This window comes from Ursus maritimus, unplaced genomic scaffold (assembly GCF_017311325.1).
Source record: "Ursus maritimus isolate PB19 unplaced genomic scaffold, ASM1731132v1 scaffold_14, whole genome shotgun sequence".
Classification (NCBI taxonomy): domain Eukaryota; kingdom Metazoa; phylum Chordata; class Mammalia; order Carnivora; family Ursidae; genus Ursus; species Ursus maritimus.
In genome coordinates, this window is record NW_024423786.1 from 53,568,119 (window position 1) to 53,595,826 (window position 27,708).

A 27,708-nucleotide genomic window follows, 5' to 3' on the forward strand; every position below is an offset into this window, starting at 1 on the left:
TCTCTAACAGGCAAAACTAATCCATCATGAAAGTAATCGCAACAAACTTTTTTTGGGGGGTGATGTTAGGGGGCTTAAAGGAGTGTGACTGGGGAAGGGCACAAAGAATCAGACAGAAATGTTCCATATTTTGATCCCTACCTACCTCACACCATATGCAAAAGTAAATTCCAAATGAATTAAATATCCAAATTAAAAAACAAAACCATAAACGTTACTCTACAACGTAGAATACTTTTTTTTTAAAAAAAGATTTTATTTATTTATTCGACAGAGATAGAGACAGCCAGCGAGAGAGGGAACACAAGCAGGGGGAGTGGGAGAGGAAGAAGCAGGCTCATAGCAGAAGAGCCTGATGTGGGGCTCGATCCCAGATCGCCGGGATCACGCCCTGAGCCGAAGGCAGACGCTTAACCGCTGTGCCACCCAGGCGCCCCTACTTTTTATAATCTTAAAACAAAGGTGGACCTTTTTTTTTTTAAATTTTTTTAAAATAACATTTTTTTAAAAAAAGATTTTTATCTATTTAGAGAAAGAGTGTGCAAATGTGCAGGAGCGGAGGGAGGGGCAGAGGAGGAGGGAGAGAATCTCAAGCAGACTCTGTGCTAATAAACCTGACAAGAAGCTCCATCCTGTCCATCCCAAGATCACCCACAAGATCATGACCTGAGCTGAAATCAAGAGTTGGATGCTTAGCTGACTAAGCCATCCAAGCACCCCAAGAAGGGCCTTCTATTTATTTTTTTAAATTATTTTTTAAAGATTTTATTTATTTGAGAGAGAGAGAGAGAGAGAGAAAGAGACAGCGAGAGAGGGAACACAAACAGGGGGAGAGGGAGAAGCAGGCTTCCCACTGAGCAGGGAGCCCGACGCAGGGCTCAATCCCAGGGCCCCAGGATCATGACCCGAGCCAAAGGCAGGTGCTTAACACCCAGGCACCCCAAGGAGGACCTTTAAAAACACAACATAGAGTCTAGAAACCATACAGAATAGGTTGACAGTGCAGCCCGTATTACAGATTAAAACTTGAATGACCAAAACATCACAAACAAGTCAAATGGCAAACTAGGAAAAAACAATTGCGACATTTTAGAGAGCAAGTCCTCAAAAGTCAGTGAGACAAACTCAGCAGAAAAGTGGGCAAAGGGCATTAAAGGAAGTTCAGAAAATACAGATGGCCAATTACCAGAAGCGGTTTAGCCTGTGAAGAGATGTAAATTAAAACATAACCTGTGAAGAAATGCAGATAAATACAATAGTTTTCTCCTATGTAAGAGACAACATATAACAAGATAAATAATCCTCAAATGTTCGGCGAGAATTTAAATAGGCACCCTTCTCCCTGTTGTTGGTGGAGATATTAGCCAGTACAGCCTGTTGGAAGAGCTACTCATCCGTAGCTATTTCAAAATAAAATGCACATATCCTCAACCCCACAATTCTACTCCTAATTAAGTTATCAAAAATAGGGCACCTGGGTGGCTCAGTCAGTTGAGTGTCTGCCTTGGACTCAGGTCATGATCCAAGGTCATGCGGATGAGTCCCACATCGGGCTCCCTGCTCAGCTAGGAGTCTGCTTCTCCATTTGCCTCTGCCCCTCCCCCACTTGTGCTCTCTCACTCTCAAATAAAATATTTTAAAAAGCTATCAAAAAACATATATTTTTTTTACACAGAGACATTTCTGGTTCATGGCAGCACTGAAAACTGGAAATGCCAAGTCAAAACTGAAAAAAATCTCAACAGTTTAATAACAAAGGAGACTGATGAGCTAAACTGTGGTAGACTGATAAGAAATGTCACAATTAAGCTGTTTAAAAAGAATAGGTCTTTTTATACTTGCAGGGACTATGGAAATATGTCCTCAATGGGGTAAGTGAAAGAAGCAATCTAAAAAATATCTTGTAAACTAAGACCTATTTCCTTAAGAAAAGAAAAACATACATGTATAGTTGTATACGTATCTTTATATATTTATTTTTTTTAAAGATCTTATTTACTCGTTTGAAAGAGCGAAAGAAAGAGAGAGCACGCACAAAAGCAGGGGGAGCGGGAGAAGCAGGCTCCCAGATGAGGGGCTCGATCCCAGCATCCTGGGATCATGACCTGAGCCGAAGGTAGACACTTAACCAACTGAGCCACCCAGGCGCCCCTTTATATATTTATTTTTAAAAGACCGCAAATGCACAAAAAAGTCTGGGAAAGTTTGCCCAACCTTCTAACAATGAGTTACCTCCTCACTGGGGAAAAAAGGAGCTTCTGCATTTTACTTAATACCTGTCTGTATTTAAACAAACAAAACAAAACAAAACAAAAGAAGAAAATATTTAACACAAGTATTTCTTTTTTTATCAAAAAGAAAACAAAACACAAAAGGAGGTCCAACAGGCTCTATTTTCCACCAGTATGACTGTCTTTCTGTGATTTTCCAGCACTCTTTACCCTGGCAAAGACATTTACTCGGGCAAAGCCAAAAATGTGCAATGTACTATGGACCACAGAAGTGCCTTCATTCCAAAGTGAGGTTGCCTGACTGCTGCTGTCCAAGAGCTTACGCCACCCAGTGTGGCTGACATTGGTCCCTGCCTCCTAGATACTTCAAACCCAATTCTTCACCACTAGCCAGGTAATACGAATATTTCATATTGTTTTGGGGCCTGAGCAACAAAGCCACCAATTACCAAGAGAACTTTTAGAACAGTTCAAATGCCCTGTTTTAGCTGATTCTTTCTTAAAACAGTAGTTGAATGTTACTGAATGAAATTACTGAGTAAATACTAAAGAAGTAGAAAGACAAGGAAGATGATAGAGTCTCTGCCCTCAACAATCTCTTTACCATGGGGCAGAGTGACATTAGCATTTCAGCAAGGTCTAAGGGGAACGCCTGGGTGGCTCAGTTGGTTAAGGATCTGCCTTTGGCCACGGTCATGACCCCAGGGTCCTGGGACTGAGTCCCACACAGGGCTCCTTGCTCAGTGAGGAGTGTGCTTCTCCCTCTGCCTGCTGCTCCCCTGCTTGTGCGGATGCTCTGACCAACACAAAACAAAACAAAACAAAACAAAACAGCAAGGTCTCCGGAACCAGATCATCACTATACAGAGGGCTGAAGGTAAGAGGAGTTACTACTGGTGGGATCACAAGTCATCTGTTGATGAACAAGGACTTGAATGCAGACACATGGGGAGAGGGGTAGGCAGGGAATATAAGCTTAGGCAAAAGAGGACCAAGAGAGGGAAGCATATGTTTGGGGCCTGACTGAAGCCCAGGATGTAGAAGAGAAAGGCTGAAGGGGAGAAGAGGGAAATGGAAATTTGGGTCAGATGCTGAAGAGCACTAATGCCATGTGGAATGCGGCATTTATGCACTAGGCAATTTTGAAAGCAATGTCTGTGAAAGTTACAACTCTGTTTTGGCCAGCTGGTATTTAAAAGAAAAGATACATTCCACAAGTCAGAGAAATAGAGGAGACCCAAGCAGTCCTAAATACTCTCTATGTAAAAAAGGTTAAGAGTCTGGATAAACAAGGGGTGCTGAGGCCTGATGAACCAGTATGTAAATATCCCTTCCATCCTGTCTGAATTCCTAAGTACCAGAAAAACAAAATACACTAGAGGGGTCTTAAAGGAAATGCAAAGCTTCATTCCAGGCCCTTTGGATTCACAGGGTAGTTCACAGACCTCAAACACAGCCAAGTAAACAGGCTCATTAGCAGAGAAAATAATTGTGAAAAAAGTTTTTATCAGAAGTGCTTTTATAAAATCCTTCATACCTTTGCTAGATCTCTTTGATGTCTTCTTGTTTCCTTCAGAGGTAATTTCAATTTCATCAGGATTACCCCCTTCATCTTCAATTGCCTAAAGGGAAGGTTAAAAAAAGTTTACCAAAAAAGGCAGCACTAAGACGAGACTTTCACAGAAACTGCAGGTTGCTGATCTGGAAAGGGCCTCCCCCCATCCATTTGTTGTCTTGCTCTACCTTGGAACAAAGGCTCTGGAATCAACTTATTTCTTAGTACAAACATCACCACAATCTAGTTTATCCTATTCCTGGACCCAAGAGAACTCAAAAAGGAAAAAGCACACTCTTCCATCTCCTATGACTTCACCCAGCAATGTGTTGTTCGACCCTCTGTGACTCGCTCTCCATGCCATGCCTACACTTGGCACTGTCTGGACAGAATACGAACACTCCCTTGGCTGAGATCGTACCGTGTGTGGCATGAGGCTGGACGTGACCCGTACTACCTCATCAGATCACTCACATCTACGACTGACTCCAAAGGTCTTGCTCTTAACCACGAAGGGACCTACCTGAAAGGGTACAGAATTATAATAATCTCTTGGCAAGTACTACCTCCCACCCAAGAGCTTGTCATTCCCTTGAACAGCCCGCACCCACACTCAGCACAGCACGTAGCACCAAGGAGGCGCCAGCAAATGGTTACTGAGCGTGTCATCAGTGATATCCTTGGATACTGGGCTTTGCTTTTAGGTTTTACTGTTAACCCTTCCTCTCGTTACTGTACTACCCTGTGAGCACAAGCTGTATAAACCCACTTTGAATAGCATGTTTTATTTGTCAACGGTTTCAGAAATTTCAGATCTTCAGGAGTTCTCAGTGTGGAAGTCTGAATTTGCAACGGGGCTTAGGAACTCCACATCTCATCTGTACCAGGAACAAAGAAAATCTCTTTCTCCTCTCCGAAGCCATGGTGAGGAGGAGGAACTGGGAATTCTGCTCTGGGATCAAGGAAAGCACAACCAGAAAGTCCCTCCCATTCTTCCTGGCAAAAGAGGATTCTGGAATACCACTAGAAGAACAGAGAACTGCCCCAGACAGGAGGTATACCATTTTCCCCCTCGATATGTCTCCTCTGGGTGCAGTGTTTACAGGATCATCCCTAGGGACGCTATGGGCTATGAGTCATCCTTATAGAGCTCAGGAAACTACTCTCTGTGCTCCTTCCGCCTTTTCCTCATTTGCCCTTCCTGGAAAAATTACAAGAAAAGGGACTCTAACTAGATGGTAGAAGAAAGAAAGAAAAAGAAGATCAATAATTCTAAACTCACTTGGATAAGACAGCAAACATACAGGCTGATAATATTTATGTCCTATGACCACACCCCTAAGAAAATGAAAACGCAGAAGGAATGAAAAATGGCTCAGAGATGATAGTGACGGAGGATCCTTGAAGTCACATACCAGTTTCCGCCACCAATCTGACAGGAAGGTTCAAAGCCATCCTGTAAGCTTTGCAGACTTGCAGACTGTCTGCGAGTAAAGAGGATGAAGGTCCCAATTTGGCTTTGTTGACTGGAGACCCTGGTGGCAACCCTCAACCTTCTGGCATCTTTTCTAGAACATCTTGGTTGATGAACTACCTGCCCCAACTTGAGTAAGGGAAGTTAGTATCCATAGTGAAACAAACACAAGCTCAAATTAGAAAAGCCCAACTGACTCTGGACTAATCAACCCACCATTTTCGAGCCCTAGCTTCCTCATTCGCAAAATGGGAAACAATCCCTACTTCCCCTTAATAGTAATCAGTAATAATTAATGCCCTGGTCCTCAGTTGTTTGGGAGCCAGAGGGTGGAAAGAGTCACAATCACACAGTCTACAGGGGTTGGAGGGTGGCGAGGCTGAGATTACACAGGAGAGGTCCCAAGATGAGAAAAGGTGAACAGGAGAAAAGGAAAGAAGCCAACAGGAATATGAAATAAGGGAAGCAGAAGGACCCAAACATTTAATTAACTGCTTACGCTTTTCACACCCATCCCTCAGAACCCCTCAAGGTAGGGATTAGAGTCCTAGTTTTGCAAGTAACAAATGGTGGCAGAGAGGAAAAGTGAATTGTGACAACGATCGTTATCTTCATGTGCCAGGCAGCATGCCAAGCCCGTTTCATGCAATCTCGTTTAATCCTAACACGAAAGCACGCTCTTTCCTTCTCTTTACAGGAGAAACAGGCTGAGAGCGCGTTAAACGTCTTCCGTGCCCAAGCTCAGGCCACTGAGAGCCGGCAGAGGCCTGAGGCCAGACACAGGGACGGGAGCCCCCATTCTGCGTGCCTCCTGGCGAAGTCCTGAAGCTGTCTTCACGTTCTCCCTACCAACGTCTCTTAGGTTTCTGCTCGCTATCGCAAACAGCACTTTCCTTTCCGTGTTATTTCCCCGACCAAAGGATGGCGAACCCACAAACTGCTTTTCTTTTTTTAACGTCTGAACGTGTTCTTGACGTGTTTGCTCAGTAAACTAGCCCCCTCCTCAAAGTGCGTCGACCCCAACGGGCCAAGGAGCATCTGACTCTCCAGAGGAAGACCCGCGGCCAGCGCGGGCTCAGGCAAGCGGCCGGCCTGGGTCCCAGTGCCGACGCCTCGTCTCCGCGGCCGTGTGACCTTGGCCGAGTCCCCCCACCTCGCCCAGGAAATGAGGGCTTCCGGGTTTCCCGTCATTTTTGGAGGCTGGGGTGGGCCGCCAAGAGGAAGGCCCTTCGTGCAGTGGCTGGTGCGGAAAACAGGAGCCCTCGGCCTGGGTGCCCCGCCGCCCGCCGTCGCAAGGCCGCGGGGCCTTCACCGGTTCGCGCCCAGATGCTCCCCTCTCCCAAGGGCGGTACTGAGGTTCGCACCCGGGCGCAGCTGGCCTGGGAGTTCCCGCTAGGGCCTGGGAGGAGCCGGGAGAAGCCCAGAGCGCCAGGCCAGACGCAGGCCCCACACGGGACCGGGGGCGGACCCCGAGGCCAAGGGACCCCAGTCGCGTCCGCCAGGACCCCCTTCCCACCTTTTGCCCGCCCCCGCAGGGCCCCAGCTCCACCTTCTTGAGTCGCTCCATCAAAACGCTCTTGTTGCCGCTCGAGTCCAGATTCCGTTTCCTCAGCTCCGCCCGCAGATCGATCACCCGTAGATCGCTCAGCCGCCGCGTCCCGGTCTCCGACGAGGCAGAGCTCAGAGCCGCTGCGCCCGCCGCACCTGAATCGCCTAGGCCTGAGAGAGTCTCCGCCATTCCAGGGACCCTGGCTCCGCCGCCCACTTCACACAGAACCGGGCCGGTTTTATCTGGGCACCTAGCACAAAATGGCGCCGCCTGCGAGGGAACCGCTCCAGCCGCCCTGGCGCGCCTCACTTCTACGCAGGCGCACCCGGCGCGGAGCCGACGCTGCCGGTCGCGTGTGCACATGCGTGGTGAGCGCTCGGAGGGATATGCGCAGGCGCATTGTGTCTCGCCAGCCTCCCGCCGCGAACGGCCGTGACACATGCGTGCTGCAGTTACAGCGCCTGCGCGTTGTGGTGGGGAACGTGCGGTTGGTCGACGCGCGAGCGCGCGTGCTGTTCAGAAAGCTGGCATGGGCGGCACGCATGCGCGGCCGGAAAGCGGGGCGGGAGGAAGCGAGTGCGTTTTCCTCTTAGGCGGCGCCATTTTGTGCTCAGAGCCGCTACAGCCGCCGGCGGTGTGGGAAGTGGGTGGAGGGGACGCGAGACCTGGGATGGCGGAGCCCCTGGCAGGGTCCGGCGAGTCGGGTTCTGGCACGGCCGCTGTCGGATCGGGTGCCTCGGAGGCCGGGACGCGGCGGCTGAGCGACCTGCGGGTGATCGACCTGCGGGCGGAGCTGAAGAAGCGGAACCTCGACACGGGCGGCAACAAGAGCGTATTGATGGAACGGCTCAAGAAGGTGAGGAGCTCGACTTCCCGGGGTGGAGCAGGGGGCCAGGGCACGCCCCCGCGCCGGCCTGTCATAGCGATTCCCGGACGCGGGTCCTCCTCCACCATTCCCCCTTGTGACCGACCCCGGCCCGAGCCGCGGGGACCAGGGGGCCCGGCTGTGTGACCTTGGCCCGTCACCGCCCCTCTCTGTGCCTCCCCTTTGATCCTCTTTCCAGATGGTCGCCTCAAGCGTGCTGAAAGCGCGTCCTTTTAGCCGCCGCCGGCCGGCTGCATTTCTTCCGGGCTCCGGTTGGAGACTCGGTTCTGTGACCTTGGATAGGTGCCTTCTTCTCGCTGTGCCTCAGTTTCCTCCCCTGGGGGAAGGATGAGTGAAGAGCCTTTTAAGATCTTACGGGACAGGGGGTTGTGCTTGTTTCTACACCGGGACCTTTGCTCTTGTCATGCCCTCCTCTCCATCTCTGTTCTTCCAGGGCTTCTCCTAGTCGGTGCCTTGTAGTCTTTCTCGCTCTACCTGAGCTGTCTCCCCAACGTGCTTCCTAAAGTGTTGCTCCATCTCCCTGCTTCTGTCCTGCACCGTTCTGTGTTTATGCCCCAATGGCCGCACTCAACCCAAATTGAGTATGGAGGGATTGTTGTCTCCCCAACCAGAGCAAGCTCGTTGCAGAGCTTGAGTTTACCATTGAGTGCCCAGTCGTGTGCCAGTCCCGAGGAAGGTGCTGAGCAACCCCCCTCCTCCCCACACCACCCAGTCTGTCTGGTGGGTTTTCTCCCCAGAGGTCAAACATGGCTTGTGGAACACCACTCAGCCCTTGACAGATGGTGCACCTAGTGCAGCGTCTCTGTCAGTTGTTACTGTTATTAAAGTGGAGGGTTCACAATTTCTAGTTGAAGGGCCATTTTGGAACTGGTCATTGACCCGCAGTCTGGAGACCCAACTCGCACATCCCTTTGTCTTTTGTGCTTAGGGTCCAGAGAGAACCAAGTTGTGCTAGGTTCATCCTGTGCCTTTTGGGCTTGCAGCCCAGATAGCAGAACCAGAGTTGTTGCTCTTTGCAAGGAAGTGTTTGACTTTGTTTGCTGGAAGTTGTTACTTAACAAAGAACAGTGTGTGCCCCGCAGCTCTCCACAATGTTGTAAAGTTTCATCTCTTCTTAATAGGCGGTTAAGGAAGAAGGGCAGGATCCTGATGAAATTGGTGTCGCATTGGAAGCCACAAGCAAGAGGACAACAAAGAGATGTATTAAAGGTATCCGCTTGTACTTATTGCTGCTGGAGGCCTGAGCGTGTAGAGAACTTACTTACCAGTCGAGTTTTTTAACACCGTTTCTGTCCTCCGGGCCAGGAGAATGTCTTTGGCCTTAATTGTTCCCATCTAACAAGTAAGCTTGGCTTTCACCGCCTTACAAGTAGTTCCGTCAGGAGTGCTGGAAGGAGTAGAGAGGTGTGCGAGTGCTAGGTAAATTAAAATTGAAACGTGTGTTAAAGATATCTCAGCTCTTTGTTATTGGGATTCAAAAAGAACCAGAATAAGGCAAGCTTTTAAAGCTGCTCTGAGAACCAAATATACTATGTGGCTTCCTTCCTGGGAAGTTGAAAAACGAGGTTTTAAACTAAAGAAAATGACACCAATCTAAGATAGATTAGAACCCAGTATCTCTAAAGATCCAAAATAGATTATTGGAGTATTTGCACCCAGCGTTTTTTTTTGTTTTGTTTCGTTTTGTTTTGTTTTTTTCTTTTTAATCAGTGAGTTTTTTCGTTTTTTTTTTGTTTGTTTTTGTTTTAAGATTTTATTATTAAGTAATCTCTCCATCCAATGTGAGGCTTGAACTTACAATCCCAAGATCAAGAGTCACATGCTCTACCGACTGAGCCAGCCAGGTGCCCCACAGTGAGATTTTTCTTTTTAAATTGAGGTGTAGTTCACATGCTATAGAATTCACCTATTTACAGTGTACACTTCATTGCTTTTTAGTATATTCACAAAGCTATGCGAATGTCAGCACTATTTAATTCTGGAATATTTTCATCACCCCAAAAAGAAGCCCCCGTGCCTACTAGCATTTGCTCCCCATTTCCCCCTCCTGCGGCCCCTGGCAGTATGTAATTGATCATTCTGTTTCACGTAAATAGGATCGTGCAATATGTGGTCTTCTGTGTCTGCTTATTCTGTTGAGCATATTTTCAAGGTTCATTCGCTTTGTGACATAGATTAGTGCCTCATTACTTTTTGTGGATGGTACTAGCTGTTTTTGGAAGCATTTAATTCCCTAAAACTTTGAAACCTTGTTACCCTTCTTGGCTTTCATCCTCATTATAAGGACAATCAATATAATTGGGAACTTCTGTGTGATGGGTATTATTTTTCTGGAAGGGTGCCAACACAGTTGGAACGGCTGGACATACCCTGTTATCTGAAGAAGAGTTAAACTTAGGCAGTGAAGGACAGGTGCTTAGAAAGGAAAAAGAAATTAGCTTGTAGCCTTTTCAGTAATTTTATTTATTTGTTTATTTATTTATTTATATCATTAAATTTGCCATCGTAGCCATTTTTTTTAAAGATTTTATTTACTTATTTGACAAGAGAGACAGCCAGTGAGAGAGGGAACACAAGCAGGGGGAGTGGGAGAGGAAGAAGCAGGCTCCCAGTGGAGGAGCCCGATGTGGGGCTTCATCCCAGAGCAGCGGGATCATGCCCTGAGCCGAAGGCAGACGCCCAACGACTGCGCCACCCAGGCGCCCCCTTTTCAGTAATTTTAATTTACTTTTTATAAGTGCTTTCCTAGAAGGACTTTTGCATGACTCATCTGTTTAAAACTTTATATGTTTTCAAAGCTTAAACTTTTTAGTTAGGCTGTGTGAAGGAGTTACCTATAAACTGATTTTAAACACATTGATGTGTTTTTGCTGCTCGTGTATGGGTCAGGTATAAACGCTGACTAGTCAAGTGAGTGCAGACTGAGAGATGTGTGTCTGTTAATTTAAAAGTTCTTAGTGGAAGTTTTTAAGGTAGGTACTCATTTAAAACTTGAGAGATTCAAGGCTTACTAATCAAACTGTTCTTGGCTCTTAACAGGGATCTTTGGATCATTAGACAAACCAAACCTTAGTAGAGTGCCTCCAATGCATGTCCAAATGTCTGGATTACAGTTTAGGTGATGGTAAAACTGCATGGACTTAACCCTTTTGTCAAAATTGCTTTGATAGTACTCACTTTTGTTGGTATAAAGAGATGTTGGTCCCAGTGTAGCTGTAGTTAGGATGAGAAGGGCACTGATCCCTTCCCATTCCTTTTTTTTCTGAGAAGTCGCCAAAGGCCCAGAGAGGAAGCGGGTGGCCAGGGCCCTGGGGCAGAGGACAGCTCCTACCGGTTGTTGAGCTAGCATGTTCTTTGTAGGTGTCTGCACGTGTGGTTAGTTATACAAAGCGCTGGGTGGTGTCCTGGTCGAAATTAGGTCTTAGGATTACATAAAAGTAAAAAGTAAGTTAAACTTTCTGGGGAAAAACTTCATTATGAGTTAGAACAAGAGACCTCCTCCTCTCTAACTCATTTAAACACGCAAAATTTGTGAAGCTTGTGGGTGTGTTTTGAAAGATTACAATTTTGAATTGCTCTTCTGGCATCTTTGTCCCCCACCCCTTCAGTTTGTAGTTAGCTGAAACCAGGCCCTTGGAATTGGGGTCCGGCCTCTCTGCCCGGCATGTGTCATTCCCCCTCTCCTTTAGGGCACTTTTCCGTCTGCATCTCTCCTGTTGACGTCCTTCGTGGGTACTGCAGGCTGCTATTTAGAGGCCCTGAAAGTGGGTGCTGCTGCCAGACATTTTTAGACAGCTTTTAGGAGCTGAACCAGATTCTCCTGTGTCAGATGCAGCTAATACGACTGCTGCTGTCGTGGGGAACACGAACATAGCACAGCACCTGACACGGTAGAGCCGTGCATCTGCAAGGAGTACTCCTTGTGGTGCCGAAGGTGCTTTGGGTACGCACTACAGTTTGGGTCTTTACTCGAAGATTGATGTCTCTTCTTGGTTAGTTTACTCATTTCAAAAAATTATAAAAAGCATACTCCTAGATACTTTCGAAAACGTAAAAAGTATGCATGTGAAAATGAGATCATTTCTCATGTTTTCACCCTCTATTTTAACCCCTGTTGGTAACTGGGTGCCTGAGTCGTTCTCATTTGTGTGTTTTATAAATGCATCTTTACACTTCATTGCATACAAATGTGTACACGCTGTTTAATAAAAGTAGAACTACTCTATATGGTGTGTTTTTTTGTTTTTTTTTCTTAACTTTTGTGGGCATTTTCCCGGATCATTAAATACTCTTTGGAAGCATAATTTTTTAAAGTTGTAAGACACTTGACACTGTTGACAGTTTGAGGTAAGTCATGCTTTCCAGCAGGGCGCTGTCCTGTGCACTGTCTTACGTTGAACGGCATCCCTGGTCACTACCCGCCAGCTGCCGGTAGCATCCCCGAGTTGTGACACCAAAAATATTTCCAGTCATTGTCAGATTCCCCCCCACTTCCCCTGTTGAGGACAGCTGGTGTCCCCCATATGAACAGACTGTCGTGATTTGTTTCCCCTTTGAATGTTTGGGCTGTATACAGTTTCTAGATAGATGACTTACGTTTTTAATTCCTTGTCAGACGTTGTAGTGCACGCCCTTACCAGTGGGATTTCTAAAATAAAAGGTATGCACGTTTTTAAGGCCAGAACTTGAGTATTATCTGACTGAAAAATTATCTTGTAATTAGGACAAAAGCTGGAGGAAGAGGGTATGGAAGACAACGGCCTGGAAGAAGATTCCAGAGACGGGCAGGTATGTGGCGTCTACGGCAGAGACACCAGCAGGAGCTCTGTGACCAGCCACCCGGTCGTTGACGCCTTTTGTTTTCTTGACAGGAGGATATGGAGGCAGGTTTAGAGAGCTTGCAGAACCTCGACATGATGGATGTTGGTGTGTTGGAAGAAAGCGAAGTTGAGAATAGCAGTGCTCCCGACTTTGGGGAGGACGGCGCTGACAGCATTCTCGGTTCCCTTTGTGATAGCAAAGAATACGTGGTGGCCCAACTGCAAGAGCTCCCGGCGCAGCTCACAGAGCATGCTGTAGGTAACTTGAAGACATGGTGGAATGTGCCAGTAGCCCTGGGGCTCCTGGGCGCTCACGTGCCGCTGCTGGGAGTGAGAGCGCGCTGGTGGTTGATTAAATAGCGCCCAGCCACGTCAGCAGTCACCATAAACACAGAGTTCCGTGTCTAAAGCCTCGTGGTAAATTATATCCGTTTACACTGCACGTAAGTCAGATGTTAACTAATGGCTAACTTCTCTGCAATCCTGGGGAGTATTTTGATAAAAGGGTGGGAGGCCCTTCCTCAGCATGAGTCGTAAAAGGCTGATACTGTTGGTGAAAGTATTTTCCTTTGGAAAATAGGTTTTTAAAAACTGTAGAAACATAAGAAGGAAACAAAAACAGTTCATAATCTCAGCATTTGGGTCATCCTGTTGGCTTTTTTTAAGATGTGCTCTATGGACAAGGCTAGATGGGTATGTTAAAAGACGCGAAAGTGAAGGAAAGTATTCATGAAAAAAAAGAATAAAAAAGAAAAGAAAACCACTCTTAACATCCTCATACATAAGAAAACCACTTATGAAAGAAAGTGGCGAGGGGCGCCTTGGTGGCTCAGCCATTAAGTGTCTGCCTTCGGCTCAGGTCGTGATCCCAGGGTCCTGGGATCGAGCCCCACATCGGGCTCCCTGCTTGGCGGGAAGCCTGCTTCTCCCTCTCCCCCTCCCCTTCTTGTGTTCCCTCTCTCGCTGTCTTTCTGTCAAATAAATAAAATCTTTAAAAAAAAAAAAAAAAGGTGAAAAGAAAACCACTCTTAATGTCCCAGTATGTAAAGGAGGCTTGGATTCTGTTCCCAATGTCGCTTTCTCAAGCTTTCGCTTCTGCTCTTAGGCGGAAGACTGTGGTGGCCGCCCTCAGACTGATAGCCATTCAGTCCTACTACATTGGTATACTCAGCCTTTTAGTTTGGTTGGTATTGTTTGTGTTTTGGTTTGGTTTTCTGTTCTCTCTTTTTAAAGGCATTAAACTGGCGGGGGGGGGGGCTGGAGTGCCCTCATAGGACGGGACTTTAAACCCTTAAAGGTCAAAAGTCACAAACTCGAAACGTCCCTGCCCCTCAGCCTAGGGTGCCATTGAGCAACTGACCTGCTGGCCTTGGCCTCTCTCGGTGTGATCCTGTTGTGTGTTAATTATTTCCAGAGCGTGGACTTGGTTTCTTACCTTTTGGTGAATCGAAGCATCCAGGTCATAAGCTTCAAACCTGGGGAAGGAAAAAAATACATTTGGGAAGGCATGCTTTTGTGTTTCCCTTAGGAAGGTAGAAAGCTTTCAAACTGAGTGCCATTTAAGATAGTTCAGTTAAATGTTCGAAATAAAGCACCCTGGATTAAAAGTGCCCAGTTACTGTGATTTTTAAAAGTATCTGTTACCAAGTGAAATCGGAGAAGTGCGAAGTTTTCCATTTTCCTTTTGAGCTCTGCTCTGGAAATTGTGTCCAGGTCGCCTGTGTGGACCACCAGGAAATAGATGCTGCCTGGGAACTGAATATGTACGTTCCTGGGCCAGTGCTGACTGAGCACCTACTGTCTGTGAGACCCTCTCAGAGGTGCAGTACCACACAGTCCTGGAGCAGGCAGGGGCCATCGAGAACCCAAATAATCCAACAGTGGACTTGTACATGGTGGTGGGCGCTTGAGGGAAGTAGACCCGTAGGTCCCTTAGAAACTGGTGAAGTGCACGCCTTGGCATTCACAGCTCTGTCTCCATTAAGGGGTTCTCTGTTTTGTTTTTCAGGTGGATGGCGAGGGCTTCGAGAACACTTTGGATGCTTCATCATTGGACTTCAAAGTACCTCCGGTACGTTACCATTCTGGTGCTGCATAGCTGGAAACATTACGCAAGTAGTTCATTGTCTGTAGTGAAAACGGTTGTGTGCATGTGTAAAAATGGTTGGTTAAGCACTGATCCTGAGCTGGGGTAAGAGGTCGAGCCAAACAAGTACAGTCTTAACTGTTTGCATTTTAGTGGGCACCGTGTTAATAACCAGCAAGAAAATAACTAGAAGGGAAAGTTCATCCAGGGAGAGGTTGAGGTGGTTGGGCTGTAAAAGCACCTAGAGGAAGCCCCACCCAAATTGAGGTCTGACCCGTGTGCCAGGAGGGAGACTGGCTGAATGTAGGGACGGAGGCCGCAGACATGAGCAGGCCTGACTACCCTCGTCTGTGGGTCAGGAAAAGGATTTGGCCCATTGTCTTATGTGCAGTGGGAAGTCAGGGGAAGGTTTTGAGAGGAGTGAACAGATGGTTTTGTCGACAGGTTCCAGTTATAAGTAACAGCTTATTTGGGGAGAAATAGATTTTTCTCAAATCTGGTATGACTTCTAAAGCAGTTGCCGTCTGTGCTGTGGCTGTTTGCCTTCTCCAGAGGCTGCTAGGTCAGCTCAGACTTGGGGTGGGGCGGCCAGACCCTCCAGGGAGACTTGAAGAGAAGAGGCCGAGCGTCACTGCTATCTACCTGGCATTGCCCGGGAGAGGCCAACAAAATGGGCTTGTCCTCACTGAATCACCCGAGAATGGAATACGGTTGTTTTGAGTGTTTATTCACACTGTCTGCCAGGGAAATGTATTTGCCCAGTTATTAAGTGCCTTGTGGAATTTTTTTCTCTCTTTTTTTTTAAATAGGATATTGAAGAACCTCTATTGGAGCCAGGTACTGATAAGAGAAACACGACAGTTAATGGTTTGAAAGTTTTCCCACTCTTTTTTTCGCTCTGTCTATATATCCTAAGCTGTGTATGGTTGTGTAACTGATTTTAATGGTGGACAATCCAGATCGTACAAGGATCAGAGATTGGAAACCCACTCGTATCACCAGATCTGTGGAAGTGCCCTTCTGGTTTCTGGAGGTCAAATATATTTGGTGAGATATAGTGATTATTTTCATCTCTCTAACCACGTAGAGGGGCATTTAAGTAATTCCCCCGGTGATTCTTCCATGTGTTTCTACACATGAAACAGATCTTGTGATATTTTGCTGCAGTCTTTGATTAATACAGTTAAGGCAGGCTAAACCGGTTGTCAGGGCACTTATAACCCGAGAAGTGACTGGATCCCAGAAGAGGAAACAGAGTCTCTTCAGGAAAATCTCCACCGCGTTATTCCCCTTCTGGACTGCGTTTATCTCCCGCCGTCGGAAGAGTTTCTGGTTTGCGGATTGGACTGTTCTGTTAAAAGAAACTCGAAGAAATTTGGAAATTGAGCTGTCATCGAATGGTGATCGCATTCGGTTCGGCACCTTGGACATTGGAAAAATAAGTCTGAAGACCCACACTTGAACAAAAACACGAAGAAGACTGTCGAGAAGCTGCCACGTGGTTGTAGGTGTTTGAATCTGTGGGGGCCTTTTCTCTTCCATGTAGCGTAGCGGCTTACTGTAGCAGTCGGTTGGAGTGCAGGTAGTGTAACCGGTGTAACTTTGTGTACCCGCGGGTTTTCCAATCTCTGTGTAGCTAGCAGTTCTCTTCGTGTTAGTGTGGCAGCCGTGCCAGTTCCACATTTGTGATTGCTTTATTTCCCTGGTAATTAAACCTTGTGCCATTCTATTCCTGTTAAATCCGTAGAAAATGAGAAAATACTCGACATTTTGGGGGAAACTTGTAAATCTGAGCCAGTAAAAGAAGAAGGTTCCGAGCTGGAGCAGCCCTTTGCACAGGATACAAGTAGCGTGGGGCCAGACAGAAAGCTTGCGGAGGAAGAGGACCTTTTTGGCAGCGCCCATCCGGAGGAGGGTGATTTAGATTTGGCCAGCGAGTCAACAGCACAAGCTCAGGCGAGCAGGGCAGACACCCTGTTAGCGGTAGTGAAAAGGGAGCCCGTGGAGCAGCCAGGCGATGGCGCGCGGACGGACTGTGAGCCTGTAGGGCTAGAGAAGCCAGTTGAGCAGAGTAGTAAAGCCTCAGAGCACACGGAAGCCTCTAGCGAGGAGGCCGCGGAAGCGCCCCAGGAAGCCTCAAGCCCAGACCCCAGAGATAGCAAAGAAGACGTGAAGAAGTTTGCTTTTGAAGCTTGTAATGAAGTCCCTCCGGCTCCTAAAGAGTCCTCAGCCAGTGAGGGCGCTGATCAGAAAATGAGGTTTGTTTTTTCTCAGTTTTAGACCAGACGCTATCTCCTTTTCATTGGTCATTTAATGACACACATAAGCTGTTTTTTCTGCAATTGGCCAGCCAGACTGATGCAATTGTAGTTTACTTCTAAACCATGTTTTATTTCTCGTTGTGTATTCTTAATGGGTGAATCTATTCCTTTTCTTTTTCTCAACCTACCACGGTTGTGTTCTTAAATTGTTAACCGCTATCTTCAGCTAAATCCAATTGACTTTTAAGAATCTGACATTGTATTTTGGGGGTCAGATTTCCTATAGAAGCTTGCAAAGGTGTCTTAAAATTTTATTTCAGACTAATTTTCTGGTAGGTATTCAGTTTTAGCACATACCATACTTTTAATTTAGTTCTCTTTTTTTGTTCCCGTGTGAGTAACATTCACTTTTGTCTCTAGCTCTTTTAAGGAAGAAAAAGATATAAAGCCAATCATTAAAGATGAAAAAGGTATGATTTAACATACGTTGCAGGGAGCCGCCTACGGATCCCTTATTTGGGGAGGGAGGGGTCTACAGGTACCCGCACTGGGGATCCAGTGGTTGGTTTCATTGAGGATTTCCGGAAGTAACCACTTAACAGTACCTTAACAGTCTAGATTGAAGTGTTGGTGAGCTTCTGTGGTTCACGTCTCTGTTGTGGTTGTCATTTATGGGATAGTGGAAATCCCAGTGCGCTGTCTCCTGTTATAGTCCCGTTCTGCCCGTTAGAATAACAGAACGAGATTGCAGAAACTGCCATCACGGGTGAGAATTGGTCATCAGAATTCATTGCCGTTTGTAACTGACGAGGACCTGATGGCTCCTTGAGTAAGGGAACGGTTTCTGCCCCCCGTAGTTTTTGTCTTCGGTCCTGTAAATGCTTAGCCCAGAAGCGTTGAAATGGGAGGTGGTTGGGGATTAAGAGCGGCCTGCGTCCGGAGGCAGGTCGTGCTTCCCGTGCGGCCTGGAGGCCGAGCTTGACCCTCTCCCTCCTGCGGCAGGTCGCACCAGCAGCAGCTCTGGCCGGAACCTGTGGGTCAGCGGACTGTCCTCCACAACTCGAGCGACGGATCTGAAGAACCTCTTCAACAAGTATGGGAAGGTGTGTGCCCCCTAACGCCTCGCCCCCCGGCCTCTGCTCAGCGTTAAGTAACGAACTTAAGACTTTAGAGAGTTCTTTCTTCCGTTGTCAGTTTTGTTGGTGGTCTTTTCTGTGTGTGTATTTTTAAAGGTAAAAAAACCAAAACCACAAGGGAGAAAAGGCCACCTGGTTTTGGGTAGTGTGCCTTGTTTCCTCGCTGAGAGTGGGTAACAGCGGGTAGTGCATTGTGTCACAGAAAACGTATATAAATTGCTGTGGTCTGAACGTTCTCGTGGTTCATTCTAGTTTCTCTTAAACTGTTCGTGTTTTGGTCCATACAAAACTTAACGCTATCCTGCTGAATTTTTTTCCGAAGCAGTAAGTGAAGAGTTGATTTTTAATATTTCCGCATTTTCAAATACACAGTTCGAGAACGGGAACATGGTAGTGGCTTAAAAATAAATCCACGAGTATGTGGTCCACAGGGGCAGAAAGAAAATAGTACCATTCAGGAGCCTTGCAGAGACTTCAAGACATTTAAAACCGATTTTCATTGTCCTGGAATTAGATCACGAAACAGTCTCACCTTCAGCCGGGAGGACCGTGCTGGTGTTGTGGGTGCCTGTGGGGCGTGGTGCCCCTTGGCAGGGAGGTGCTGGGGGGAGCACCGGTGGAGCTTTGCAGGCATTTCTCTGCCCAGGTCTGTGTGCCTGAGTAGGAGCTGGCAAATGCATTCGTGTTTTCAGTGGACAGGACCCGGAGGAAGCATTCGTGAGATGAATTTTTCTTCACTGCTAATGTCTTTCAGAAGGGCTTAAAACTGGGAGGCCGCAACCTGTCCTCCGTTTGTTGACTTCCTTCTTGATGGGGGTACCAGTTACGAAGCACAGCGGCAGCTGTGAGGGCACTGGCCTCCTAGATCTCCCAGGCTGCTGGAAAGATCACTCAAGTAGATAGAGCACATGACACGCGATTCATTCACGAAAGTACAGCCTGCCATCAGTATGTGGGAGGGAGACCGAGTTTAGATGGGGGTCACCTTGCTGAGTAAGTGCTGTTTAAGCCGAGGCCTCGGTAGTGAGACAGTTGGCCTTGCCCACGGAGCTGGGCACTGGACTGTAGCCGTGGGACTTCGGCCCTGTGGTGGGACGAGTCTGTAATTTGGATGAACTAATCAGAGGCTGCTGTGAAGGCGGAGGGCAAGGCCAGGGGGGCAGGGACAGGCGAGGTGGTCTTGGATTCTGCTCTTGGGGCCATCGGGAATGACGTCCTTGCAAGGACCATTAGTTTGATGGGAAGGTCACATGACCCTACCATTGGCTCAGCCCCTCAACCTTGAAGAAAGGGAAGTTTTCTCTCTGAAAGAAGTGACATCTGTGTGTCTCTCGGGAGAATCTGTCTCCTTCGGCCCTGTATGGGGTGCTCTGGACCGAGGGGGCTTTCCTCTGTAGGGAGAGAGCAGGCTTCTCCATATCTGCAAGCGGAAACACGGGCACCAGGGTCTGCCGGGAACGGAGAGATGATGGACACACACCCTCCCCCCGCCCCCGTCATCTCACTGTTGGGGACCCTGAGGTCCAGAGAGAGGAGAGGCCTTGCTCATGTTGACCTGCTGAATCACAGGGGTCAGAGCCAGACCTGCTAGGGCTCTTGTGTCCTGATGAGCGGCTCTGCACTGGCGTAGGTGCTGGCTCTACTTTCAGCTCTCTAGAATGTCCTCTGAGCATCCATGTAGTTGGGTTTAAATCTGCGCTCTGGTTCCCTGTCTTCTCTCTGTCCTGTTCTTGGATGCCTTCCTCCTCTTTTTTTGCTGCCTTTTGCATCGAGTATCTTTTCTGCGCAGTTGCTTGTTAGCTGGAGTCAGTGCAAGTAACCAGCGTTGCGGTATCCTGGTTCCTTAAGGTGTAGAGTCAGCTTGTTTATTTGGCTTGTTTGCATTTCTTGGTGTGGGCATCTATCCTGCGAACTTCGCTCTTAACTGCTGTGGCCGCGCCCCGTAGGTTTTGCTGTGTTATAGTTCCCTTTTCATCTGTCTCAAGGTATTTGTTTGATTTGGGTTTCTTCCTTGAGCCGTTGGTTGAACTGTAACATTTGTCTTTGGTGGCCGCATTTAGGAATTCTGTTACAAGGGGCGCCTGGGTGGCTCAGAGGGTTAAGCGTCTGCCTTCAGCCCCCATCATGATCTCAGGGTCCTGGGATCGAGCCCGGCGTCAGATTCCCTGCTCAGTGGGGAGCCTGCTTCTCCCTCTCCTGTTCCCCTGCTTGTGCTCTCTCGCTCTGTCAAAAAAATAAAGTCTTTAAAAAAAAAAAAAGGAATTGTGTTACAAGACTGAACGCAGTCTGTTCTTTAGTGATATTCCAGTTCGGGGGAGGGGGCATTCGAACCTGGAAATGGTGCACCGCCATCGCTCCCTCCCAGCCTTTGTGGTGGGGTCATCCAGTTAATAAACAACGCCGTACGGTCTTGGCTCATTGATGTGTTGGTTGGTTGGTTGGTTGGTTGTATTTTGGTGTGTTTGTGGGGGTTTTTTTTTTTTTGGTTTGGGGGGGTTCGGTTTTTTTGCTTTAAACAATTATCTTTTTTTTTCTTTTTGTGTATTTGAGAGAGAACGAGAGTACGGGGGGGTCAGAGGGAGAAGCAGACTCCCCACTGAGCAAGGACCCCAATGTGGGACTCGATTCCGGGACTTCAGGATCATGACCTGAGAGCCAAAGACCGTCACTTAAGCGACTGAGCTACCCAGGTGTCCCAACAGTTACCTTTTAAAGAGATACATAAACAAGAAAAAGTGTGGGCTCTTAGTTATCTCCATGTTTATCTTTTGGGGTGCTTTTTATTCCCTCTTGTTAATATCCAAGTTCCCATTGGGAATTGTTTTCCTCCCTCTTTAAACTTTTCTTATAGTACAGTGTCGCCAAGGATGAATTCTTGCTGCCTTTGTGGATCTGAAAATCATTCTTTCGCCTTTACTTTGAAAACTGTTTTTGCTGGGTGCAGAATTCCAGGTTGCTTGATTTTTTTTTTTGTTTCCTTTCTTGTCCAGACAGCAGTGCTGCTCCCTCCTTCTGGCTCATGTTGTGTCACTGGTTGACTGTGGGTTTCACCTTTGCTCCTTAGGGCACAGGTGTTTTTCTTGTCTGGTTTACCTGGAAGGTTCTCTTTATCACTGGTTTGGAGCAGTTCAAGCTGCAGATGTACTGTGGTTTTATCCGCTAAGGTTTTCCTGTGCTGCTTGCTTTTGACGACGCCACAGGTGGTCCCGCAGGCCACTGATGTTCTGGTTCTGTTTTGGTTTATTTCCATCTTTTTTCCTCCGTTTCATTTTTAGTAGCTTCTTTCTGTTGCTATGTCTTCAAATTCCGTCATCGTTTTTTTCTGCAGTGTCTGCTGTCCGGCCCATCTCGTGTATTTTCCGTCTCCAGAATTTCAGGATGTTTTTAAATATCTTCTCTGTGTTTACGTAACATGCTGAGTGGTTTCTCCAACTTCTTGAACATTTAGGATATAGCTAAAATAACTTTAATATCATCGTCCAGTAGTTCTGTTACCGGAGTGCGTTCAGGATCTCTGTTTATTGGTTGGTTGGTTCTTTTCATTAGAGTCATTTTCTCGTTTCTTGGCTTCTCTAGTCTTTTTTGATCCTACACCAGACATTGTGACTTACGTGTTGTGTTCGGGTTATTCGTGTGTTCCTGTCAGTGTCCTTGAACTTTTGCTGGGACACTGTTCACTTGCTTGTTCCTCCCCAAGTTTGCTGTTAGGCTTTGTGAGGTCAGAGCAGACTTAGTTCGGGGCTAGCTTTGTCCCCTCCCGGGGCAGCACCCTTCTGAGGTGTCAGCCTGATGCCCCGTGAATTGCAAGCATTTCCATTCCAGCTGTCGGGTTCACTCTGGAAAAAGTGAATTATTTGAGGCCCTGAGCCTGGGCCTTGTTTCTTCTTACAGGTGGTTTTCTCCCTAGCCTCTCACATGTGTGCTGCTTAGGGCCCTTTGCACTCTCTGGGGCTATCTTCATGCAGCACTTCCTCTCCGGTACTATGATTTCTTGCTGCCTTGATTTCTTCGGACATTGAGTTGTGCTCAGCTCACAGACTCCCACCCTTACCTCAGGTGCTCCTCCCGCCGGTGGCTGAGAGAATCTTTAGGAAGTAAGCCGGGACAACCGTGTGTGTGTGTGTGTGTGTGTGTGTGTGTGTGTGTGTGTGTCCGTCCCCTGCAGGGGCCACCGTCCTGTGGGGCCGGGTGTATGGTGTCTGAAAACCCTGGTTGCCTATGTTTCCTCTAATTTGCAAGGTTTTCTTCAGGCAGCAGGAGGGTAAATGCTTGGTGCGCCAGCCTGTCTGGAAGTTGAAGCCCAATTAGAGAAAATGATCCAAGTGGGAAGGACTTTTGATTAATTAGTGAGTTGTGGGTTGTGGCGTTTTAAATGTCTTTAGCTTTCCGTGTTCGTTTTCTGTCTCTCCGAGGGCTGCTCTTGTATCGAAAGCAGTTGGGTTTGGATAGTCAGGGTGAGGTAGAACCACTTCAGTGACTTAAGTATGGCGAACCGACAGTTTGTGGAGAAGTAAAAACTAATGGAAAGAATTCTGATGATCAGTTAACTGCTAGTCAGTTTTAGCTAATCGCGTGGTGATTTTTATGGGAAAATGAGAGTGTCCTTTCTCACGAAGGTTGTCGGGGCCAAAGTGGTGACCAACGCCCGCAGTCCCGGAGCTCGGTGCTACGGATTTGTCACCATGTCGACATCTGACGAAGCTACCAAGTGCATCAGCCATCTCCACAGGACTGAGCTGCATGGAAGAATGATCTCCGTAGAGAAGGTCAGGCGGCTCTTGCCTGTTGTAACCCATCCAGTTCACGAGCGAGGAGACCTGGACCATGGGCCATTTCTAATCCATACTGTATTTTAGGCCAAAAACGAACCTGCTGGGAAAAAGCTGTCTGACAGGAAAGAGTGTGAAGTGAAGAAAGAAAAATTATCTAGTGTTGACAGACATCATCCCGTGGAAATCAAAATTGAAAAGTAAAGTGATTATTTAAAACCTTTCTCTTAAGCTTTCTCTTGGGGGGGAGCGGTGGGCTGGTCAGGAAGAGGGCAGGTGGCAGCCACAGGGTCCCTCCTTGCCACAGGCAGCCTCACCGGCTTCTTACTTACGTATCCCATTTGTGCATCTTGCTACCACTTCCGTATTCAGGTTTCAGTAAGGGTCCCTGCGAAGTAACCCGTAACCGTCAAAAGCATATTCACAGGAACCTTAGTATTTACGTCCAAACTATTTAGTGGTCTCTTGAAAGACAACACAGCTGGAAGGAAAGAATAATAATTTTACTTCATTCAGTGTTCTGGGTCCTTACACAGCCACTCACCCTGTGGAATCGTTTCCTGATCCAGACTGGTGTTCATGCAGCCCTTGCTTTTTAACACAGCAACTTTTTTTTTTTTTTTTTTAAGATTTTATTTATTTATTCGACAGAGATAGAGACAGCCAGCAAGAGAGGGAACACAAGCAGGGGGAGTGGGAGAGGAAGAAGCAGGCTCATAGCGGAGGAGCCTGATATGGGGCTCGATCCCATAACGCTGGGATTCACGCCCTGAGCCGAAGGCAGACGCTTAACCACTGTGCCACCCAGGTGCCCCAACACAGCAACTTTTTAAAAAATACAGCATTATTCACAGGAGCATAGCTCGATCGAATGTCGAAAAGAATGACCTCAAGCTAGTAGTTTGTGCAGTGTCTGACAGTTGTCAAGTGCTGCTGTGTTTCCCTCAAGAATGTAAAGTATTCCGGGGTACCTGTGAGTTCACTGTGGCACCCACGGGTACCTTGGCAGAGGATTTTGGGATCAGTGGGTCTGAGATACCATCTGTAAAGGATGGAATTAGGGACGGGTTTTTAGAGGAGGCGTTGCTTGCTAATCATTTTCTCGAAGTTGTAAGTGTATCTTCTGGAGAAGGTAGAGTTTGGTGATGTTCTTCATGGTGCGATTCTCAGTGCTGAGTATCTTAAGTTTATATTGTCAGTACCGTTTACTTGCCGTTCTAGGGCCACTTTCACTCTGAGAAGTGAACCCTTTGCTGAGAATGTCAGTCTCAGTGATTCCATTTTGCCATTGCTTATGTTAGGAAAATGTATAGTCGAGTGAATGTAGGGGCTTCATTGATACTCCTAAGCTTACAACTCCCATTTTGAAAGGTATAATTGCCGGTCTTCATTCCAAGAAATCCGTAGGCCTGTGAGCAGTGGATGTTAGATTAGCCTTCGTGGATTTACAAGCGAGACCTGTAATTTTATCAGCAGCTTCTTCAAAGAGACGCATTCTGTCAGCAGTGCTAAAAAAAAAAAAAAAACCACCTTGTATTTGTAGAATATTGGTAGCTGTTCAGTTGTTCAGAGTTCTTGGTGTTTTGGAATGCATTTCCGTCATTGATTTTCTGACCACACAGTGAGACGAGTTTTCGGGAGAAAGGAAGGGGGTAATAACGAGCTCACCTGAATCAGGTGGTTTGCTTGATCCCTGAAAGAGTCCTAGGTTGCAGAGGGAACGGACTCCAGAAAAGGAAGTGTCCGGCTAGAGAGCCCCCGGCCCAGCTAGGAAGTGGCAAGGCCAGGATTTGGTCCAGGCTGGCTACCCCCAGCACTGGGGCACGTAACCAGTGATGAACTTGGGATGTTTAAAACCAGACTGCCTCCAGGTGGTCTGACTGGGAGGTTGAACAGTTCAGAATATGTTTGAATCTTATTTTTTTTTCCAGTAAACCTTTGTTTGTTAACATTTTATTTCACTTTAAGAATTTCTAGGTTCAGGGACACCTGCGTGCCTCAGTCGCTTAGACGTCTCCCTTCAGCTCAGGTTGTGGTCCCAAGGTCTTGGGATCGAGTCCTGCATCGGGCTCCTTGCTCGGTGGGGAGCCTGCTTCTCCCCCTGCCTGCTACTCTCCTGCTTGTGTGCACATGGCTCTCACACGCAAGCTCTCTGACAAATAAAATCTTTAAAAAAAAAAAAAAAAAAAAGAATTTATAGGCTCAGTAGTCAACCTAAGTGAAATAGAAACACTTTTCCAAAGAACTGGCTTGTCTTCCCGGGTTGGATGAGTGGTGATTTTTATGTAGTTGCCATTTGGAAAGTCCACACAAATGTCAAGCATAATCCCACTACCTGAGGGTAACCGTCTTTTGTGTAGATTCCTCCAGCCTTTCTTCGTACTCATATGTTCGTATTTTAGAACTTTTTAACGTGGTGTCACAGGGGGATTCCTCTGTGTCTAGGAGGTGCCACATGAGTACAGAATAAGCGGGGGGTCTCCTTGGAGAGAGAAGGTGCCACCCCCAGAATAGCGGGACACGCACATCAGATGTGATTCGTTGTGGCTTTACTTGCAGCCACGCAGCACCAGAAGCCATCTCTGTCCCTATTAGAAGGGACATGGGTGCTGTAGCTGTTGAGGGGAAACAGATCTGCGTGCATTACCCGCGACAAACGTGCCGGGAGAAGTGCTGTAGTGCAGTGTGCCGAGTGGCAGCCCAGCCCCGTGGAGCCCTACGAAGCGCAGACACGGGGGTGGAGCCCAGTGATTGACACTTAGGCCCTGTGGCGGTTGTCCCAGGGAAACTGAATAAGTTGATGCACCTACAGTGTTTGGGGTTTTGTGTTTTTGTTTTTTCTGTTTTTGTTTTTAAAAAGATTTTATTTATATATTTGACAGAGAACGAAAGCACACAAGCAGGGGGAGTGGGAGAGGGAGGAGCAGACTCCCTGCTGAGCAGGGAGCCCGACGTGGGGCTTGATCCCAGGACCCTGAGATCATGACCTGAGCTGAAGGCAGACGCTTAACTGACTAAGCCACCCAGGCACCCCTGTTTTTGTTTTTTTAAGCAAAACCAATATGCTAAAAACAACAGTTTTCGATCGTGGTACATGCCATCAATTATTATGGTGTGCGTTTACAATTTTAAAAAATTTTAGGGGCTCTGGGGGGGCTCGGTTGAGTGTCAGACTCTTGGTTTCAGCTCAGACCATGATCTCAGGGTCATGTAATTGAGCCCTGTCAGGCTCCCCGCTCAGCAGAGTCTGCTTGGGACTCTGCCCCTTCTGTTCATTGTCTGTCTTAAATAAAGTTTTTCTCAGGGCGCCTGGCTGGCTCCGTTGGTGGAGTGTTCCAACTCTTGATTTCAGGGGTGTGGGTTTGGGCCCCACAGTTGGGTATAGAGCAGTCTTAAAAATAAAATCTTCTATTTTTTAAAAAAGTTTTCTTAAAGTGAATATTATTTTAAATTTTTTTTTTTTTTAAGGATTTTACTACTTAGAGAGAGAGGGAGAGGGCATGAGTACAAGTCAGGGAGGAGGGGCAGAGGGAAAGGGAGAAGCAGACTCCAAGCTGAGCGTAGAGCCCCACGCAGGGCTCGATCCCAGGACCCTGAGATCACGACCTCTGCGAAGGTAGATGCTTAACCTACTGAGCCACCCAGGTACCCCAAAGTGAATGTTACTTTAAAGATGACAGCTCTGGGGCCCCTGAGTGGCTCATTCAGTTAAGCGTCTCTGTTTTTGGCTAAGGTCATGATCTCTAGGTTTGTGATATTGAGCTCCAGGTTGGGCTCCACACTGGGCATGGAGTATGCTTAGGATTCTCCCTTTCCTTCTCCCTCTGCCCCTCCCCATTCACCACCCCCCACCCAACACACACAGACAAACACACACTCTCTCAAAAAAAAAAAAAGACAGCTTTGTACTGTGGAAGTTCAGAGAGGAAGAGTGAGCTGAGAGAGGTTTGCTGGGACAGCCTGAGCTCTGCCTGGGTTGCAGGGAAGAGAGGGCAGGGAGCGCTGGTTAGAGAACCCCGAGGGGCCTGGCTCTCCCGTCCTGGACCTGGCACGTGGTGGACATTTAATAAGTGTGGGATTTAATTACCCGAGACAAAGGCGTTAGGGAATATGGGAGACAAATGTGAGTGGCAATGATGATTTAGTTCACCGTGTAGAATTTTACTGCATAGAATAAAGCTGCCTTCGGTTGAAATGTTACGTTTCCACATGAGCTGGAACGTAGCATGCCATTTTAACTCCCCCGACGTATGCGGAAGTGACCAGGTGCCGTGCTCAGGGCGGGTGGCCCGCTGCTTCATGTAGCAGGCACCTCGCATCCTCTTGCTGTACCCCGTTTTATTTTATACTGTGTTTATTTAGGAAAAAATGTTTTCTTCTACATAAACATTCCACCCAGAGTGAAAACTTAAAACCAGTTTTTCGCAAGCATTCTTCTGTAGTTGAGAGTGTATCTCACGTATGCCCGTGTGCCTGTCTTGCAGACCAGTGCATCGAGCAGTTTGGAAAACTGTCCACAAGCCTGCAGTTTCATGCTGCGTATTTCTAGGTGTAGCAGAGAACTCTGGGGGAGCGGGGGGAATAAGGGCTGGGTCTCAAGAGGGTATTAGATCATTACCGGTTTCCCAGTAACTATCCCTGTCCACTTGCTGCCCAGATGGTTTGGTTTGTGTGGAAGTCTGAATGAGTGAACAACTGCCAGGGTCCCAGGAGCTCAAGTTTGTGATGACCGTGTTTTTAAATAGAACCGTGATTAAGAAGGAAGAGAAGATGGAGAAAAAGGAGGAAAAAAAGCCTGAAGACATTAAGAAGGAAGAAAAAGATGAGGATGAACCGAAACCAGGACCTACAAATCGGTCCCGAGTCACCAAATCAGGTGAGCAGAGCCTGCCGAGGGCTCCCCAGGAGGGGAGAGCCTGGTGGGGCGGCGGAGGGAGGTGC

General features: G+C 47.4%; 2 protein-coding genes across 4 annotated transcripts in view; one reads left to right on the forward strand and one right to left on the reverse strand.

Annotated features, from left to right (window-relative positions):
- Nucleotides 1–7,159, reverse strand: part of SAFB (scaffold attachment factor B) — a 36,867-nt gene extending 29,708 nt beyond the window's left edge. Inside the window, exons 1-2 of one of the 2 annotated variants that reach the window (XM_040629515.1) lie at nt 6,810–7,159; nt 3,769–3,853 (exon numbers count right to left, since the gene is read on the reverse strand). In XM_040629515.1, coding sequence (XP_040485449.1) covers nt 3,769–3,853; nt 6,810–6,998 — 274 coding nt within the window. In that variant the 5' untranslated portion in view covers nt 6,999–7,159. The remainder of the gene's footprint in view (nt 1–3,768; nt 3,854–6,809) is intronic. The other variant, XM_040629514.1, reaches the window with a different exon arrangement.
- Nucleotides 7,160–7,313: 154 nt separating this feature from the next.
- The window catches only part of SAFB2 (scaffold attachment factor B2), a 31,628-nt gene continuing 11,233 nt past the window's right edge, over nt 7,314–27,708 (forward strand). The window contains exons 1-12 of one of the 2 annotated variants that reach the window (XM_040629516.1): nt 7,360–7,665; nt 8,817–8,904; nt 12,419–12,483; nt 12,567–12,770; nt 14,524–14,586; nt 15,411–15,438; nt 16,349–16,859; nt 17,283–17,332; nt 17,865–17,965; nt 22,615–22,764; nt 22,855–22,967; nt 27,513–27,643. In XM_040629516.1, the coding sequence (XP_040485450.1) occupies nt 7,480–7,665; nt 8,817–8,904; nt 12,419–12,483; nt 12,567–12,770; nt 14,524–14,586; nt 15,411–15,438; nt 16,349–16,859; nt 17,283–17,332; nt 17,865–17,965; nt 22,615–22,764; nt 22,855–22,967; nt 27,513–27,643 (1,690 nt within the window). In that variant the 5' untranslated portion in view covers nt 7,360–7,479. Of the gene's footprint in view, nt 7,666–8,816; nt 8,905–12,418; nt 12,484–12,566; nt 12,771–14,523; nt 14,587–15,410; nt 15,439–16,348; nt 16,860–17,282; nt 17,333–17,864; nt 17,966–22,614; nt 22,765–22,854; nt 22,968–27,512; nt 27,644–27,708 lie in introns of both variants that reach the window. The other variant, XM_040629517.1, reaches the window with a different exon arrangement.